At 39.4% G+C, this 17,800-nt stretch overlaps 2 protein-coding genes across 2 annotated transcripts; one reads left to right on the top strand and one right to left on the bottom strand.

Annotated features, from left to right (window-relative positions):
* Window positions 1-475: 475 nt before the first annotated feature.
* TRAPPC3L (trafficking protein particle complex 3 like) lies at window positions 476-17,800 on the bottom strand. The gene is made up of 5 exons (XM_008497349.2): window positions 17,759-17,800; window positions 16,846-16,943; window positions 14,392-14,491; window positions 2,043-2,228; window positions 476-897 (listed from the first exon to the last, which is right to left on the bottom strand). Exons 1-5 carry the CDS (start codon window positions 17,798-17,800, stop codon window positions 778-780), a joined length of 546 nt encoding a protein of 181 aa, XP_008495571.2. The 3' UTR covers window positions 476-777.
* Window positions 4,118-8,674, top strand: CALHM5 (calcium homeostasis modulator family member 5). The gene is made up of 2 exons (XM_008497348.2): window positions 4,118-4,657; window positions 7,531-8,674. Exons 1-2 carry the CDS (start codon window positions 4,118-4,120, stop codon window positions 7,918-7,920), a joined length of 930 nt encoding a protein of 309 aa, XP_008495570.1. The 3' UTR covers window positions 7,921-8,674.

Raw genomic sequence — 17,800 nt, 5'->3', positions numbered from 1 at the left:
TTTTATTCAGGTTTCCTTAAGTTAAATACAGATCCACAGTAACTACATATTAACAAACCGTGCTTTGTTCAGGTTGTAAGATCAGTGCTCTTGAAGAGAAGACTGGCACGAAAAGGCCCATACCTTGAAGCACCACAAGCACTGCTGCAGTCATCAGTGGCTGCAGCTTGACAAACACACTGAGCTGAACAGATCTGCCAACAAAACTGCATTTGGGGCCTGAAAGAGCCAAAAGGAACCAGCTCCTGCCATCAGTGAAGGCACATTACTCTCTGGTTTCAAAGGCAGCAGGATGACTGATGTGAAGGACAATGAATGACAAACCATTGCGCATCAAAACAGGCACCTGCCAGAGACACCTGGCATGCAGCAGCCACAGCAAAGGAATTCATTATTCTCAACCACAAACAACCAGGGGAAAAAAGCACCTCTTAGCAGCCATGCTTCAAAATGTTACCCACAAACACAAGGGGAAAACAGTTGGTGTCCAAATGAATATTATGCATCCAACGAGCAACAGATACTGAGATAAAACTTCCACTGGGCATGGTGATGTGAGAAGGAAGGGCAGGCTGTTCTCATCTTTTATGTTGTGTCATGGTCATTAACATTGTTCTCCCACCGCTCTGCTCCTCCTCTTTGTTGCCCAGCACTCTTCACCTTTCAAATGCATGACTGGTGCAGCTGGATCAGGGAAGCCATTTTTACCTTGCATGCCTTCTTGAAAAAAGAAAGTTGCAAAACATCCCCCAGCAAGGATTCCCTCCAGTACTTTTTTCATTTATTTCTTTTGTGCTTTCTGTCTTCAGCCTTCCTTAAAAACGTAATTCCTATTTCTGTCACAGCATCGCCCTTCAGCCTGTCCTGGAGGAAGGTGACTTCTGCTGCTAAGTGAACCTAGAAGGAATAACATCTGATCAGTTAAGCAAAGAAATGCCCAGGTTTTCTTCTCTTTCCAGTTTAGGGAGCTTTGCCTCTCTCTCTCTCTCTTACCACAAGGGGACCCCCTTTCTCACCGTTCACAAGAAACAGAGTCCTAGATTATTTTAAAGTATTTTTCCCAACCAAGTTTACAAAAAGGAAGTTTATATACCCTGGAATTTCTCTAATACACTACCCTTCATTCCAGTACTTCGTTTTCTTTCGAGAACCTAAATTGTGTACTTGATGATTTTGTGATCACAACATTTTCTGATCACACACTAATATTTATGATATAATACTTTTGTTAATTAGTCTCGTATCAAATTCTGTAGTTCTGGCATACATAAATAATACTTGTGCACCTTTTTTTTTTTTTTTTTGTGAAATACGTGATAAATTATATATTGACAGAAACACAAAGCAGCCCAAAAGTTATCTCCTCGAAAATGCTACAGAAGGTATACAACTTTTCTCCTGCTTTGGCAGAGGGTTTGGACTAGACAATCTCAAGAGGTCCCTTCCAACCCCGAACATTCTATGGTTCTATGAACTCGGAGACTTTCAAATTATGCCCTTTGTATATTCTTCTGCAAAAGTCTCAAATTTACGGATAAAATTTTGAATACCATCTAATACACTTCCAATGCTTTTGTTTTAGCTTTGTTCTCATCCACACTTTGTTCTCCCTTTCAGCAAGCTCTGTGGTAACCTCAGAATATTATTTATCTTCAAGTATTTGGAAAGAATCAGGGATAACTTACACTGCTTACACCTATGCAGAAAAGTGAGATGAGCTCAAGGAGCAGCAGAGGAGTCCAGAACGCCCCTTGCATCCACACAGCATGTGTTAGGGGGCTCCCTGATCTCACCCAGCCTTTGGACCATTGCCACCCACCAAAGAGCCAAGCAGAGACCATGTGGACACGAGCTAGCCTGTGTGCTTCTTCCCCCAGGACCTAGGATCAGTCTGGCCTTCTTTTATTTACATACAGACATTTATTCTTCGAGTGAAAATAGCCACTATTGAATTCCCTTAATTTAAATGAGCAAGTGATTTTGCTTCCCTGTGCCTCTACACATTAACAAAGAAGGGAGAAAGCAGATGGGCGCTTCCTTACCATTTCCAAGGCACCTCTAATCACCCCACAGAGAAGGTTGCTGTAGCAAAGTGATGCTCGTTCTGCTGGCAGCTCCTCCACAAAGTCCACTAGTGGGTTTTTGTCCAGGATTAAGGAGAATTCATTTCCTGCGGCACTGAGGCAGCTCACACTGGGAGTGACCCCAAGGTACATCTTGAAAGCAACCTGCAAAAGGATGAGACTGCTGCTTCAGTCTGTTGCATGCAAACTTTAGGATCATTAGCATCCTGAGACAGACTGCAAATCAAACTAGATTCACCTCTTCTGTGATTAGCTTAAGCCAGAGACAGAAATCTGGATCCGTGTTACTGTGGAAGGAGTGTTTAGGATTTGGAACTGGACTGGAGAGATTTACACAGGGATCATGAGGGAATGATTTATATAGATATGGAGGTGATGGAATCAAGATGGAGTTGGAGCAATTCGCACAGGGATCAGGGAAAAAAATGAGGAAGGCCCTCCAATTGAGTAATGAGATTCAGAATGGACCCCCTTGATTTCTAAACTCCTCAGAGGAATCCACACCTTGTCCCATACTTGGTCAACAATTTCTGACTAAAGGGTTAAGATGTGTGGATTTCAGTATTCTGCTGTCACACATAATTCTCTGTATGGTTTGGAATAGCAACAATTTGAGATTGATTGACACTTATAACAAGTAATGAAATAAGGTTACATGATTTCTTAGCAATATGTAATACCAACTCTTAGTTCATCAACAATCAGCACTTTTTTGTGATCAAATACAGTGGTTTGGTGGTTAAAGATATAATAGTTTCTAAACTGAATGGCTCACACACAAACACACGCACAGATACAGAGGCTAGCCTATGATAAGATGTTAATAAACTTTGGTTTCTAATGATATTTGAACTGCACAAGAAGAAGCTGTAGTAAAGTATTTTTTCTATTGATGTCCAAAAGATTGATTTACAGTAAATTACTGTAATTCAAAATTTTTGATGCAGAATAAGAAATAGAGGGCTACTCTGTCTTCTCCATTGGATCAACCAGCTTCCTTTGTGAGACACAGGGTAGCAATCTGCTGTGATCCAAAACAGCTCCAAAGGGTCTCATTTTAGGATCAATAACGTCACAAGATGATTATTTTGGTCAGTATTATTCCCTTGTGGCCACAGTTCAAGTCAGGTGTTCTTCAGCAACTATCAGAGTGAGCCTGTGGTCCAAACAGGAGAGGTCTCAGATACTTTTCCCAGGCAACAGGAGTTCTAGGTGCATTTAGGGAGTGCCTAATTGTCCCAGCTCACTGCATTTGCACCAGGACAAGAAGGTCCCCAATTGTTTCAACTCACTGCTCCAGGAGACAAGGTCAGAAAGTGCCAGACTGTCTCAGACTACTGCACTTCCTATTGAAGCAGGAACAATGTTGGGACCACTGCCCTTGTGGGGGGTGGCAGCCTGTGGGTCCTAAAGCAAGGACAATGTTGGCTGGTGTTGACATGGCAGAGCTGCTTAGTCAGGGGGGGACAGTGTGTTGCTCCACAGAAGTACATCAGAAGGCTGCTTACTCTGTCTTTGATCTTCCTGCATTTACAATCCCACACAAAGTGGTTTTACTGCTACCTCTCATCTGCTTTCAGTTGTGTTATAATCCCCTGGGAGGGTTAGCAGCTATACAAGGTCCTTCACAGCACTGCCAGCAACATAGACAATCACAGCTTAAAAGCTCCAGCAACCGGTGAGCAGGCATTTTTACCCCCATCTCCATCTGCGGTCACAAAAACCCCAACAACCCGCCAAGACTAAAACCACCAGAATCAAACCTTAATTTGATTACCCAGAGCATTGCTTACTTTCCTTCTGCTACCCTCGACTGTTAATGTCAATGTGCAACATCTGCTCTGCTAGTGGAGAGGTCCCCTGTGAGCTCGTTTGTCCAGACAGTGACATCACAGCATTCTCTATGCAGTGAGCAACAAGGCAGGCAGGCAGCCTGCTGCTCCTCCTCTGGAGAGCTCTCCCCTGCTACACCACAACAGACTGCTACGACTGAAGATAAAGGTGTCCTGATTTTGACTTCTGTGATAGCAAACATGGATGGTTTCCAAACGATCCTGAAATTCTTCACGAACAAGAAAACTGCCATAGGTTACAGTTTTATGGCGCTGCTGACAATGGGAGGTGAACGTGTGTTTTCTTTTGTTGCTTTCAGATGCCCCTGCAGCAATGAAAACTTCAGGTACAGTTTGGTATTTCTTTTCTCCCCAGCTCTTGTTTTGCTAGTTATTGGGTATTTCCTGAACAGCAAGACCTGGAAACTATTTACAGGCTGCTGGGTGAATCCCAGAAAAATATTCCCCAGAGGGAATACCTGTCATTTCTTCTATATCTTTGGACAAATCACTCTAAATGCTCTGGTAGCCCCAGTGATGTGGCTTTCTGTGGCTTTGCTCAACGGGACTTTTTATCAATGTGCCATGAGCGGTTTGAAAAATCCTGCCTACCTAAATGCAGTTTGCCACAGCAAATCAGCAAAGTGCATTGAAGAGCTGCACAAGGTAGCCTGTGACAAAAGCTCCATGCCCTTTTCAGAGAGTGATGAACTGAAGCAAACTCTTCAAGCACAGTCCCAGGTAAGAAAAAGACAGAGTATTATACACTTTGTATTGCTGCTGTGATTTGTCTGTGAAAGATCCTGATGACAGATGCTAATGTAAAACCATTGATTTCACAGAAACAAAGATTTTGGCATGGTGCAGCCACACAAAAATACAATCAATCCATCTTTTAGTTCAGCTTGTGCTGTGCCATACTTCTTGGGGGGTCCCCTCCACTGATGGCAGATCAATAAGACTAGGTAACATAAAGCCTTCTTCCTGAATTAAGATTTCTCTAGAGATGAAAAACTACTGCATTGTTTAGGAGGCTGAATTAACAAATGTCACACCATTAAAGGGTGTCTGTCCTAATAAAAAATGCATACTGTGCTCTCCTATTTTATACCATCATGATACTGTAATGAAATCCTTGGTCATTAACAACAGAAAAATACTGTAAAATAAGATCTGCGATAGATTTGTGACTGCTTACATAAAATGTTTCTGTCTGCATCCCTCATGTTCATGATGCTATGGGAGAGCATGTTTTTGTCCTCCTTGAATCAAGGAAGAAACACTAAAATAAAACAAGTGAAATAAAAACAAGTGAAATAAAATAAAACACGCAAAGCTGAGGTTTTACTACATTGTGATTTATTCATGTGATACAGTTCTGCTCACTGCCTTGTAAACGAATTCAGGCACAAAAAAATGAAAACAAAGTAAAAAAAAGAAAAAAAGGCTACACAAAATGACAGAAAGATGATTATCAGCAGACAGGAAAAAACACTCTGTGGAGCCAGCAAGTTTTTGTCAGACAGTTATATTCATATGGAACCATTTCCTCCCCAAGAGACAGTTTTCTCTTCAAGTCCTCAAGCAAAATGGAGTGTAATGCAGACAAATCCTGCACTGCAGACAAAGCAATCTATTTCAGAGTTTTAGAAGGAAATAACAAATAGTGCTTAAGATTTTAAGTTGTATGTATAGGAAATAGTGACGGTACAGTGACTCAGTTTCTAGCATAAGAAAACATGAGTTCAGACTCCAAGCTGCAAAAAAGTGAAAAGCTGCTAAACCCAGCAGTTTCTCAAATACCCACAGAAATAATCAGATAGTACAAAGTGACTGGAGGAAAAAAAAAATCAAACCAAACAAACGAACAAAAAAACCCTGCAAAACTGTTCCTTCTTACCAGTGAAAATAATTGTTTGCTGAGCTTCTCTGTTTCATATACTTGCCTGATAAAGCTTTCTATCTTGCCACAGCTAAATACAGATTTATATTTGCATTTTTAAACATCACTGCAAGAGTGCACATGAGAAAGGTTACAGCTCTCCAGATCATCACCACTAAAGCATGGGAAATTAGTTACAGTGGATATGGGCCTGTGAAACCTAGAAGATGTGTTTCACACTGGAATTTTTTCCACTGCTTGAGAACAACTTTTTGTTGTTGGTTTGGTACTTTTTTTTTGGCAAATGTTACTCACTGCAGTAGAGTAGGTAGGTAAAACTATCAGCTAGCTCAGTGGTACCAGGCATGAAAAAATTGTGTTCACACCTCTTCTCTCCTTAAAATACCACACCCCACAATAACAATTTCAAGCACATTTTTCCACCCTCTGCCCTTGGTATCATCCTGGAATTAGCCCTTTCCTTTAATATGTTCCTAACACAACTTTGTCAAATTCTGAGGTTGGTAAAAAAAAAAAAAAAATCAGCCAAAGAAAGTTAACTGAAAATACAGAATCTCAGCATCTGTTTCTAGTCAGTGTGTAGATGAACTGGGCTGTATTCCAGAGCCAACACAGACATGCCAATGCACTTGATATTTCTTATTTACTGAGCCCTCTCCTCCCAGCATTCTCACATTGGCAAAATGGACTGGGCAAAAAGATAAATTTAAACTACTTTTAGCATAATTTTTTTTCCATTGCAATGGACTGATTCTTGAAAGTCAAAAAAAGTTAACAGGAACATCTTAGATTTCAGTGAACCTCCTGATAAAGGAATTTTGAGAAAGCTTTTTAAATTTAAGACTATCTTGTACATTCTTGTTTGCTAATTAATGTCAAACCAGTTCTAGTTGCTGTTTGGTTTTTAAAATGAAAAAGAAATCTGAAAACAACACTTCTAAATATGGTCACAGTCTAAAAGGTTGACTGATCTGGAACAAAAGATACTCCTTTTGCCCTTGTAATTCATCACAATTCAGAATTGTGTCTTAATCCTAATTTTTTGCCAGGTAATTTTATTTAACATCTTCAGGAGACAGAAAACCATTTGCCATCAAGTGATTGTGACATTTTATACTCCCTATACACTTTCCTCTTTTTGTGACAGAACTCAGTGAGAAGTACAAATACACTCCATGCCAAACAGTTACAGTTTGCAGTATAATCTCATTGATATCCCTCCTAAATTATTTCTGCTCTCAGGTTTGTTCTGTTTTTTGTGCATCACTATTGAGTCATAATATTATTTCATTGATCATATAGGTCTCCCTTAGATTTTCCCTCATACACAGTACTGTGGTTGAGGTCTGATTTGAGATCATCTGTCCCTGAACCTGAACTGCTCTTGTACTGGACGTGTCTGCTCAGATGTTGTTATCCAAGTTCCCCTTGTTATAAAACAGAAGGGAGAGACAGTCAGACTTTTCTTGAGAGTTTTATCTTCCAGTGTAAAAATCATCCATTTTTTGCCTTCCTGAGAAGCAGACATCAAAATGAGTGCTATTGAAAAGCCTCAATCTTGATGTCTTCTGCTTCTCTGGTCCCCATATGGAAACCTCATTACTAATAATGCTGAATGTGAAGTAGGATGAGAGGCCCACAGCAGGGTACCATAGGTAGTATTTTCACTTGGGTCTTTTTAACCCAAAACTTGTTTCTTTCATTTTCCCAGATTTTAGGTTGGTGTGTGATAGTTACTGCAGCTCTTCTCTCTCTGCTAATCACTTGCTGTGCCAGCTGCCAATCCAAAGTCAGCCACCTCCAGCTGATGTTCTGGAAGGTGTACATGGAGAAGGAGAAGGAGCAACTGGAGCAGATTTTCCAGCTCTATGCCACCAAGCTAAGCGACAGAAACCTGAAGTGTTTTTTTGAGAACAAGGAACCAGAAGTGATTCCTCTGCCAGCTTTTCAGGCATGGGAAGATGCTTCCCAACTCTACTCTTTTAACAGCAGCAAACAACATTATAGCACAATTCACAGGCTAGTTGAAGAAGGCCAGAAAGAAACCAATGAAGAAAGAGAGACGGCTCTGGATGTGGTAGACAGAAAGGAAATGCCATAAAATCAAATACATTTTCAGATTTTTTTATACCCTGGTAATACAGCATACTTCTAGTTGGTTTCATCTCTATACTTTTTGCTCAATGGCCTCTTTCTTCTTCACATTCTCTCTCAGTTACAAACTTTTTCCAAAAGGATGGAATGAAATTATTTCCCTACATGGGTGAAAATGCTGCGAGGGTATCATGTCCTTCATGACACATAGGGTTCATGCTCTACTAAAGTTGCTGGCCCTGAATCAAGAGCTGACAACAACAAGATATTAATAACAACTTTTACAAGAGGCTTTTAACAATATACTACGTCAAAGGTGCTATAGTATGCTCGTCCTATGTAAATCAAGAGACTATCATAAAGGAACTCCACTTAAAAGGTGTGAGTATACTAATAGAACAAGTGTGTGGCTTTCTGACAGTCCATAGAAAGGGAAGATTTTTCTTCCAGGTCATTTCCAGGCCATTTGCAGGCACATTATTATTTTGAGGAGCCAGTTGTCACTTAAGGCATCTCAGTGTCTTTGGACTTTTGTTGCACCTAGAACACCATGGATAGTCACAGCAATCAGACCTGGTCTTCTAGTCCCTGAGATATCTGCCTGGGACATGGAGCAGTGACCTCCACTGACAATGAGATGCCAGGTAGTTTTTCAAACAGATCTTACAGCCAAAGTGTAAAGAACCAAAAATCTGAAATTGCCAAATGATTCAGCATTTCTGTGATTTTGTTAAAAAATAAAATGTCTTTTCGAAATTTAACCAGTTGTTAGTTCTTTATTATGATAATGAAAATACATCACTGATATTGTGCCTGTTTAGGGTACTTGGTATTATGATTCCCACTGGGAATTTCTCTTTGTGAAGGTATAAAGGTCCTGTTTTCAGTGGATTTCAGACACTCAATGCAGCCTATACAGCTATGTAATATCGTTTGTACTGGCCTTTACACAGTGTATGACAGAGTCTGGAAGGAAATTCCCCATTTTAAGACAAGAAAATATTTTTGCAGCATGTGGATTTTAATTTTTCAAATATCTTGGGAAACTTAATGTCTGTAGCAAGAGGAACCAGCAGGCAACACAAGTGACTGCACAATCAGTGCTCCTGACAAAATGTGTTTCACCCCCTAGCCCTATGCTTTACCTCACCCACTTGGAATTCACCATGTGGCTCTCACACAGGGTGTCCAGAGTCATTAAAAACACTGTATAAAAGAAGAATAAAGTTTCTGCCAAGTTTCCTCCCCTGGGGTGACTGGGCAGGCTTTTATGCAGTATTTTACTGCCAGTCTCCCTCTTATCAACAAACCAGGATGTTCTGCCCAGCTGTTCTTATACTCATTGTGCTTCTTCAGCAGAAAAAAATTATATGTATATCTGCATTTACAGACCATTAGTCTTTTTTAAAATAAAATGCAAGAGTTATTTTCACTGTCTGCTTAGCATTTCCTCAGTGTGTTTTGAAGAACTTGCAGCCTTTAAGCAAAAGTTTTAAAAGTTTTTTAACCCTGCTGATATACTTTGTAGCAGCCTTAGATATGATTTGCCTAAATGTACCTGCTGCAGCTTCAAACGCAGCAGCAACACTGCCAAAATGAAAGTCATAACAGCATGCATATCTGACACCATGTCCTGCACATACTTTCTCTGACCTCCTCTCCTGGTATAGTGACTATTTACTTCTAGGCTATACAACCCTCCCCATTTCTCCACTTTTCTCTTTATGAGAGATGCCCCATATCTACCACCCAGACCCCCCTCTCCTCACTACACACACAGTTAGAAAAGACACCACCTAACAGAATGTTCTCACTGTCCCAAAACTGTTTTTCCACCTTCCTCACTGGTACCCCAGAAAAATCAAAGCAAGTAGGGATGCAAAGGCAAGGACACTATATAGGTTAATAAGCTGATCAAGAAATACGGGAAACAAGTGGGCTGATGTATGCATGAGGTCTCCATTGTGATATAACAGCGGGAACACAGAGGCTAAAACATTGCTGGCAGTGGGAAAGGTGAGAATAAAAAGGGACCCCACTTTGGGATTTTGGCACACCCCTTCCTCAGCTCAGAGCTCAAAGCCCTGCACCTGAGTAATCTGGACCACTTGAACAGGAGTGTTGCCCAGCTACTTTATCATGGAGAGGCAAAACCAAAGTGCAGTCTCATCTCCTTATCCTTACCCAGCACTTCATGTACACAGGTAACTCTTCTGAGAGCATCTCCACCTCCAAGAGCAGATGCTGAACATTAAGTGCTGGAGCATGTGGCTGGTAGGAGCCTAAGTCTCTCACTGGCCCTTGTTTCCAGGGCTGTGTTACTCTTAATTGTGCTGCCTTACCAAAAAGCTTGTGACTTAATGCAATTGCCATGTGGATGCTGGAATCCTTCTACAAAACCAGACAAAAATAAAAGCCAGTTTGATCCTACGTTTTCAGTGGGAATCAGGTTTTGTCAAATTTAACCCTTCAAGAAGCTATTACAAAAGCTGGTTTGTATTAATATGGTCCTTAAATTAAAGTTCAGCAGCAAGCACTGCAGCTCAGAAAGAGGGAAAACCTATTGTCAACACTATCCAAAACAAACTGGGAAAAAAACAAACAGCAGAAACAAAATTTTCTCTTGGAAAAGTTAGATTTTGCATCAACTCTAATGTCCATTAAAATACGAATGCACGAATAAATAGGAAACTTCTGCTCAATTAGCTGTGCTTTTTCCCTGTCTACTATTTCTTCTTGTCTGCGAAAACCCAGTTTTCTCATTTAAATTCTCTTAACTCTTTTTCTGCTACAGATCTGCTGCTCTGTCAAACTTCAAGTCTTTGTTACAAGAACAAAAACTAGTTAACCACGCTAGGCCCTTATATGCTTTCGGTTTCCTTTCGGCTGTGCTCTGCCTTATGGTATGATGAGTCTGTCCAAATTCTATTGTTAGAATTTCCTGTGTAAAACTCTCATCGAAACTATGCAAAGCCAGTAGCTAGTTTGTGTTGGAGCACCAAATAAGGCAAAATTGCAAAGCTATAAAGTAAAAATAAAAAAAAAAAATCTCAGCCAATGAAAATATTTGAGTACATAGACGAGTAATACAATTAGTAGATATGAATGTAATTTAAAAATAAAAAAACAGACTATGAGTGAATGCAAATCCCCTTAAAGTACCGTACACAGCTTCTCAGAGGGTAAAACAAAGGTCTTTTGAGGTTTTTTTTGTTTTTGTTTTTGTTTTTGTGATTCCAAGAGACAGGGAAGTAGAATGAATGAGCAGTTTTGAAAGCTGCATCCATAAACCCATCTCATTTCTATCTATATGAAATGGAAGAAAAAGGAGTATTTAGACATGTACATTAAAACATTCCCATGTTCACCATCAAAATGAGACCCATGTAAAGCAAAATCTTTTCTTTGGAAATGTCACTTGCAGCTCTGTGGGATTATATATAGCTTAAAGTTAAAGAAGAAATCCATGCAGAGTGAAAGAAAAAGTACTACTGTCCTATTTCAAAGTCTCAACCAGCGTCCCATCTCTCTCAAGCATAAAATTCATTAATATTTTGATGGTGTTCAAATACAGTCTAGAATTACTGAAATATTTAGCAAGCTGCTAACTTCTCTGTCCCTTTCTATAGTACCAAGGACTTTTCACTGCAAAACATTGCACATGTAAGTAATATTGCAAAGTGATAATACAGACTGTTAAAAAAATTGAAACCATTATTTCAGGTGACATAAAAACAAGATAAATGAAGAATCAGCATTAATCTGCTTAAAAGGGGAAAAGCAGCCAAAATAACATTTTTGCTAGCATACTTTTCATTCTTAGTACTTTTCCATAGTAAGTGTCTGGGAAGAGCAAGATGCTTTAAAGGTCTCACTATCTTTTGCTGATTCCAAATCAATTTTTTATTTTTATTCAGTCCTGACTGTCAATACACAAAATCACAGCACCAAAGTAAGAAGTCAGTGAGCACCATGGGAACTCAGTGCAGAGGGACTCATTTTATTAATTCCTCTATGAGGAGAGGCTGAGGGAGCTGGGGCTGTTCAGCCTGGAGAAGAAGAGGCTCAGGGGAGACCTCATCACTCTCTACAACTCCCTGAAAAGAGGGTGTAGCCGGGGGGGGGGTTGGGCTCTTCTCCCAGGCAGCCATCAGTAAGACAAGAGGGCATGGACTTAAGCTCTGCTTAAGAGGTTTAGGTTAGATATTAGGAAAAAAGTCTTTACAGAGAGGGGGATCAGGCATTGGAATGGGTTGCCCAGGGAAGTGGTGGGTTCTCCATCCATGGTGGATTTTAAGAAGAGACTGGATGTGGCACTCAGTGCCATGGTCTGGCAACCACAGTAGTAGTGGATCAGCGGTTGGACTTGATCTCAGAGGACCTTTCCAACCTGGATGATTCTGTGATTTTGGACCATAATCCAAGGGGGCAAAAATACATATTTATAACCCATGTACTGCCTCTGAATTTTATCCTATATCTTTCTCGTTTGACAACAGTTTGAAAGACTACTCAATAAAAGAGAAGTTTCCATCAAAGAAGGCAAAAGTGCACATTCTTATTTTATCATTTTAATTTTATTATTTGAGTTGTGGATAGTGATGAATATGTTACACTCATTTTCTTTTGTTACATTTCTTCTCTGCTACCACTTTCTTAGATTTCTTCTTCTCACTGACTTTTGCAGAAGATCCTGCAACTTATTCCTGATATTACCATTTTAAGGCCAAAAAACATCTAAGATGTTTTAGTCCTACCTACCTAAGAATGTAACTTCCTATCAAAGATCAGACGATCATTGATCTCCCTTCCAGCTTGGCACTCTATAATTCTGTGTTTCTGGAGATGCTAAGGAGATTCAGAAGGCAGCAGTAAGAGTATAAAAGTTTAAGATTTGTATGAAATAGTTAGGACTTATGCTCTTAGAAAAAAAAATAATGAAGGAATGTATGGTTTGAAGTTTGATAAAAATTGATCTTTTTTTTTGCTGCATTCTCTGTCAAGAGCAGAGGAAACTAGTTTAAGATGCAGCAAACAAAAAGAAACTTTTTAATTCTTCTAATAGCAAAATGCCTCATAAGCTACTAGGAATAGAATAATTTTAATTTCAGCTTAGCAACTGACTTTAAGGTCAGTTTATGCCAGGGGCTGGCAGCCTTTCACAGGTGGTATCCCATTTGTGTTCACTGTCTTTAACTCATATACAAAACTAAAACCCCAGGTGAACCAGTTCTGTGGTTCTGATGACTCCTTGTGGTAAATATTTTTTTTTTTTTTTTTGTCATGGTTGCAAAAGACCTCTAAGATCACCACATCCAACTCTCTATCCAGGAGAAAACAAAAAAACCAACAAAAAAACCACTGACTAGAGCATGTCCTGAAGTGTCACAAGTACACATTCTTTTAATACCTGTAGGAATGATGATTCCACCACCTCCCTGGGCATCCCATTCCAGCACCTAACTATTCTTTTGGTAAAGACATTCTTCTTAATATGTAGTCTAAACCTCCCCTGATGCAACCTCAGGCCATTTCCTCTGGTCCTATTGTTATTCACTTGAGAGAAGAGGCCAACAGCCATCTCACTACCACCTCCTTTCAGGTACTCCCCTCAGCCTTCTCTTCTCTAAACTAAACAATCCCAGTTCCCTCAGCCTCTCCTTATGGCATTTGTTCTTTAGGCTCTTCACCAGCTTGATTGCTCTTTGGACTAGCTCCAGCAATTCAATGTCCCTCTTCTAGTGAGGTGCCCAAAACTAAACACATCACAGGGCACAATCACTTCCCTCCTCCTCCTCCTCCATCACTTCTGATGCAGGCCAGGATGCTGTCAGCCTTCTTGGCCATTTGAGCACACTGCTAGCTCATATTTAGCCTTGTGTCAGCCAGCATCCCCAGCTCATTTTCCACCAGTTAGCTTTCCAGCCACTCTTCCCCAAGCCTGTAGCATTGAATGGGATTGTTTGGACCAAAGTATAGGACCTAGCACTTGACCTTACTGAACCCCATACAACCTCATTCAACTTGCCCAGAACCTTCCTACGCTCAAGCAGATCAACACACCCACCCATTTTGGTGTCATCTCAAAACATAAGGAGGAATCACTCAGACTTCTTGTCTAGATCACCAAGACCATCTGCAAAATTCTTATCTGACTAAACATATATTTTTTGTGGTTTGATGAGTCTTGTTTTTTTCCCAGCCTGATGTAGCACTATGCTACAAAGAAAGAAACTGATGATGTCTCCTCTCAAAGCCAACTTCTGTCAGCTACCAGTTGATATGAAGTTATAGAGAAGGAAAAGGGTGTGGTTCACCCAGTGGACATATGGGTGTGATTATGGAGATAAGATATTAATAATACAATTGTGAAAGATCAGAATATGTGGGTAACTGTTGTGGAGCAAGCTGATAAGAGGCAGGAAAATCTAAGATCATTGAAGCTGATGAAAGTTCAGAGAATGTGAATTTTATTTACCTGTGCAATCGTGTCTGCAGTTTCAGAATAACTGCGGCACTTTTTCACGGCTGAATGAGCTAAAAAATCATCAATCAGCCTTACACCAATCCCATATCCCCTAAGAAGAAAACAAAGAAAGTTAACATCAAAATGAGGAAATTCTTTTCCACCTAACATCTCCCTAGTATGTTTGTGTTTTTCTTGTGCTTTCTCAGGAGAATACCTACATGTTCCTAAAAAAAGCCATAAGAAATGGGCTCACACCTGATCTCTTTCACTTTATTCTCTCACATCTTCACCTCATTTTCCAGTCTTCTTCCATAATTCTTTTTTATTTTCTACCATGTTATCTCCCTTCATCTAGTCACTGCAGAAAGAATCCTAAAAAAGTTGCTAGTTAAAATACAGTTTAAGAACAACACCACCTTCATTTTGTATTTTAAACACTGCCATTTCAGAGAAATTAAATAGAAAAGGATGATTTATTTATAAATCCTATAAAAAGGATGGTTTATTTATAAAACATTCATTCCAGCTCTCACATATTAGCAAATCTGAGTAACCACATAGTGCGCAAAACAGCTACACCTCCAAGCATTTTTTGAAAAAGGAAAAGAAATTGATGCAAATGCTATGAAAGAATGTAGTTCAACAGAGAAATGTTTTTAGGGAACTTTTTGTTTCCATTTATGTGGAAGTTGTCTGTCTCTGCCTGGTTTTCAGGGGCCCTACACCCTCAAGCAGCCTGAACTAGATGGAGTTTCTTCCTGATTTTGTACTATGTCTTCAACAAGAAGCCAAAAAGTGATCTGATGTGATTGTGACACCAAAAAGTGGTATTGGTAGTGTGAAGTTTAAAATTGCAGTATACAATGGATCAGAAAACAATGAAATATTTATTTATTGCATACATGTCAATTTCATTAATGTTGGTAAACCTGATCAGCAGTTAGCAAGGTATTTATTGGTTATTTACATTACTACTTGCTTCAACTATTATGCCTTAGATCTGCAAAGTCAAATGAATAATAAACTGACAAGCAGCTACTTCGCACTTCTACTGTGAAAACCACCTTTCTGTCTACGAATTATATAAGTACACAGAGAGAGAGACCTAAGAATACTATTCCAAACTGTGTCAGATCTGCTCATCTTTGAGATTTCTTCCTCTAGCTGGGTTGTTTCAGCTTTACAGAAGTAAAGATGGCTATATTTCTTTAATGAAACCTGTTCTTATTTTATTAAGTCTTTATCAAAACAAAACCAAAAAGATTTTATAAAAACTGCCATAATAATGAAAGCTGAAGGAGCAAAATCTGTCTCCACAACTTTCACATTCATAGTTTCTACCATAGCATCAGAGAGAAGCACATGTATTTTTTTTAATGTTTTATTATCATCAGAGCTGAATAAGGAATTAATATCAAATAATTATCGTAGGGATGTTGTCCCTTCTTTGTTTGTGGACAAATTATTTTTCTTTTCTCAAATCAACAATATTGGTATTCACTTTTATCAATAGATATTGGACTACATCTTGTTTGCAAGCTTTCAGATTAATACTAAAGAATTCTGTCTGATGTAATTGCTGTAAATCCGTTTGCATGTCTGTTTTGACTGAAAACACAAGCCTCACTCTTCTGCCCAAGATTATGGTGCATCTTGTTCAGCTCCAAACTTGTTTCTTGCTGATTTTCTGTGATGTTATTATTTTTAGTGTTATAACACCTAGGAATCACGATCAGGATGACAGTATCCTATAAACATAGGAGCTTCCTTTTCCACAGCAGTTTTCCATGTAAAAATCAGTTCCCTGTGGATCTTTTGTGTATGGTTTGTCCCTAACCCAGGGAGGGGGGATAAGACACACCACTGGGGACAATTCTGATCCATGTCAGACACCTGCATCACTCCCTCAGGGAAAGTGATTGATTACAAAAGGAGGCTGCCTGTGACTGACACACCTAAGCCAAATCTGTACAACCTGGAATTGTGACTACTTCTTAGCTGCCCGAGTCACAAAACCACCGTGTAGCTAGATGAGGAGGTGACACAGGAGGGGCACAGAAATGCATGTTTAACTGCAAAACAAAAAGCTTGTCTAGTGTGCGATAACATGGGTATGAAGAAATAAAATGGAAGAGTGAAAATGGAAGTTGAAAATCAATAAACAGAAATAACAGACAAACTTTAGAAGTTCATATTCTTCACTAGCTTACCAAAAGACCAACAAAGAACAAGTGTAGGCTATCAGAATAACCCTGACACTTTTCTTCTGAGAATTTAAAAGATGATTGTTGATCTTCCTTCACAAATTAGTGTTATTTCTGTTGACAGAAATTATCCCTGTGCTCTCTGTAATCCTAGACAGGGTTCTGGAACTCGTAAGAAAACAGGCATAAAGCTGAAAGGTAACATGCTCATAGAAAAATAGCATTATTGACAAAGTAGAACATTTTAAGCAGTACTTACATGCTATCTAAACAGGTGTTGACATCTTCATCTTTTTCATAGTCCTTGCACAGCTGGGCTACCAGAGCCCCATATGTCAATACAAAAAGTTCTCTGCTCTGCCAGAAAAGGTGGAAATTGGAAATGAAGCAAGCTAGAATCAAACTTTTTCACACTTTTGAGCTCCTACTGCATTAAAAGCAAGCAAAAATAACAGTTCTGTTAAGCAAGAAACTTTTGTCCATGGACATGTAATCACTGACATGCACTATTCAGTTGTGACAGAGCCAGACTTGATCATCATTTGAGATCATGCAGGGATACTTCTTGTCAGAAATACCAATCCTTGGGATACAGCTACTTTCCTCAGGTACATTCTTGCATCCTGTAACAGCACATACATATCTTGCATTGATAAACACTGTCAAATAGCATCCAAGATTAATGTCAAATGTTTAGTTTCAGGAAAAATAATTAAGGCAATGAGCTAGTAGTCCTTTTATAATAGGAACAACAGAGTATACACTGAAATTCCTGTTCCTTCACAAAGGTATGGTTGATCTGGTTGAGATCATCAGCTGTTCTCCACCCCCCATCCCACAAAAAAAAGGTAGATTAAAAAAAATAGCACAGTATTGAAAAAAAAACCCTATAATTCAGGCCAAATGTAAAGCATAACAACCAGAGTAGAAAATAATCAGTCCCATTGACATTTCTCTTTCTTTATCAGACTTCAGAAGGAACTTGAATCACCATCAATCCCAGCTCTTCAAATGGCTGGCCAGTGCCTGCTGCCAGTCTGCCTCGTACAGGCAGACTCATCCCCATCCTTTCAGTACTTTCAGGCTATTCAGAAATATGATTGCGTAGAATACATCATTACCATAGTAGCTTGTTCTTACAATTTTAATCTAACATTACAAGAATGTCTTACTATTTTGTGGTTCTCCTGCTTTCTTCCTGATGGCCGAGACAT

This window comes from Calypte anna, chromosome 3 (assembly GCF_003957555.1).
Source record: "Calypte anna isolate BGI_N300 chromosome 3, bCalAnn1_v1.p, whole genome shotgun sequence".
Taxonomy (NCBI): domain Eukaryota; kingdom Metazoa; phylum Chordata; class Aves; order Apodiformes; family Trochilidae; genus Calypte; species Calypte anna.
The sequence above is the reverse complement of the archived record's forward strand: the minus strand, read 5'-3'. Positions and strand labels throughout refer to the sequence as shown.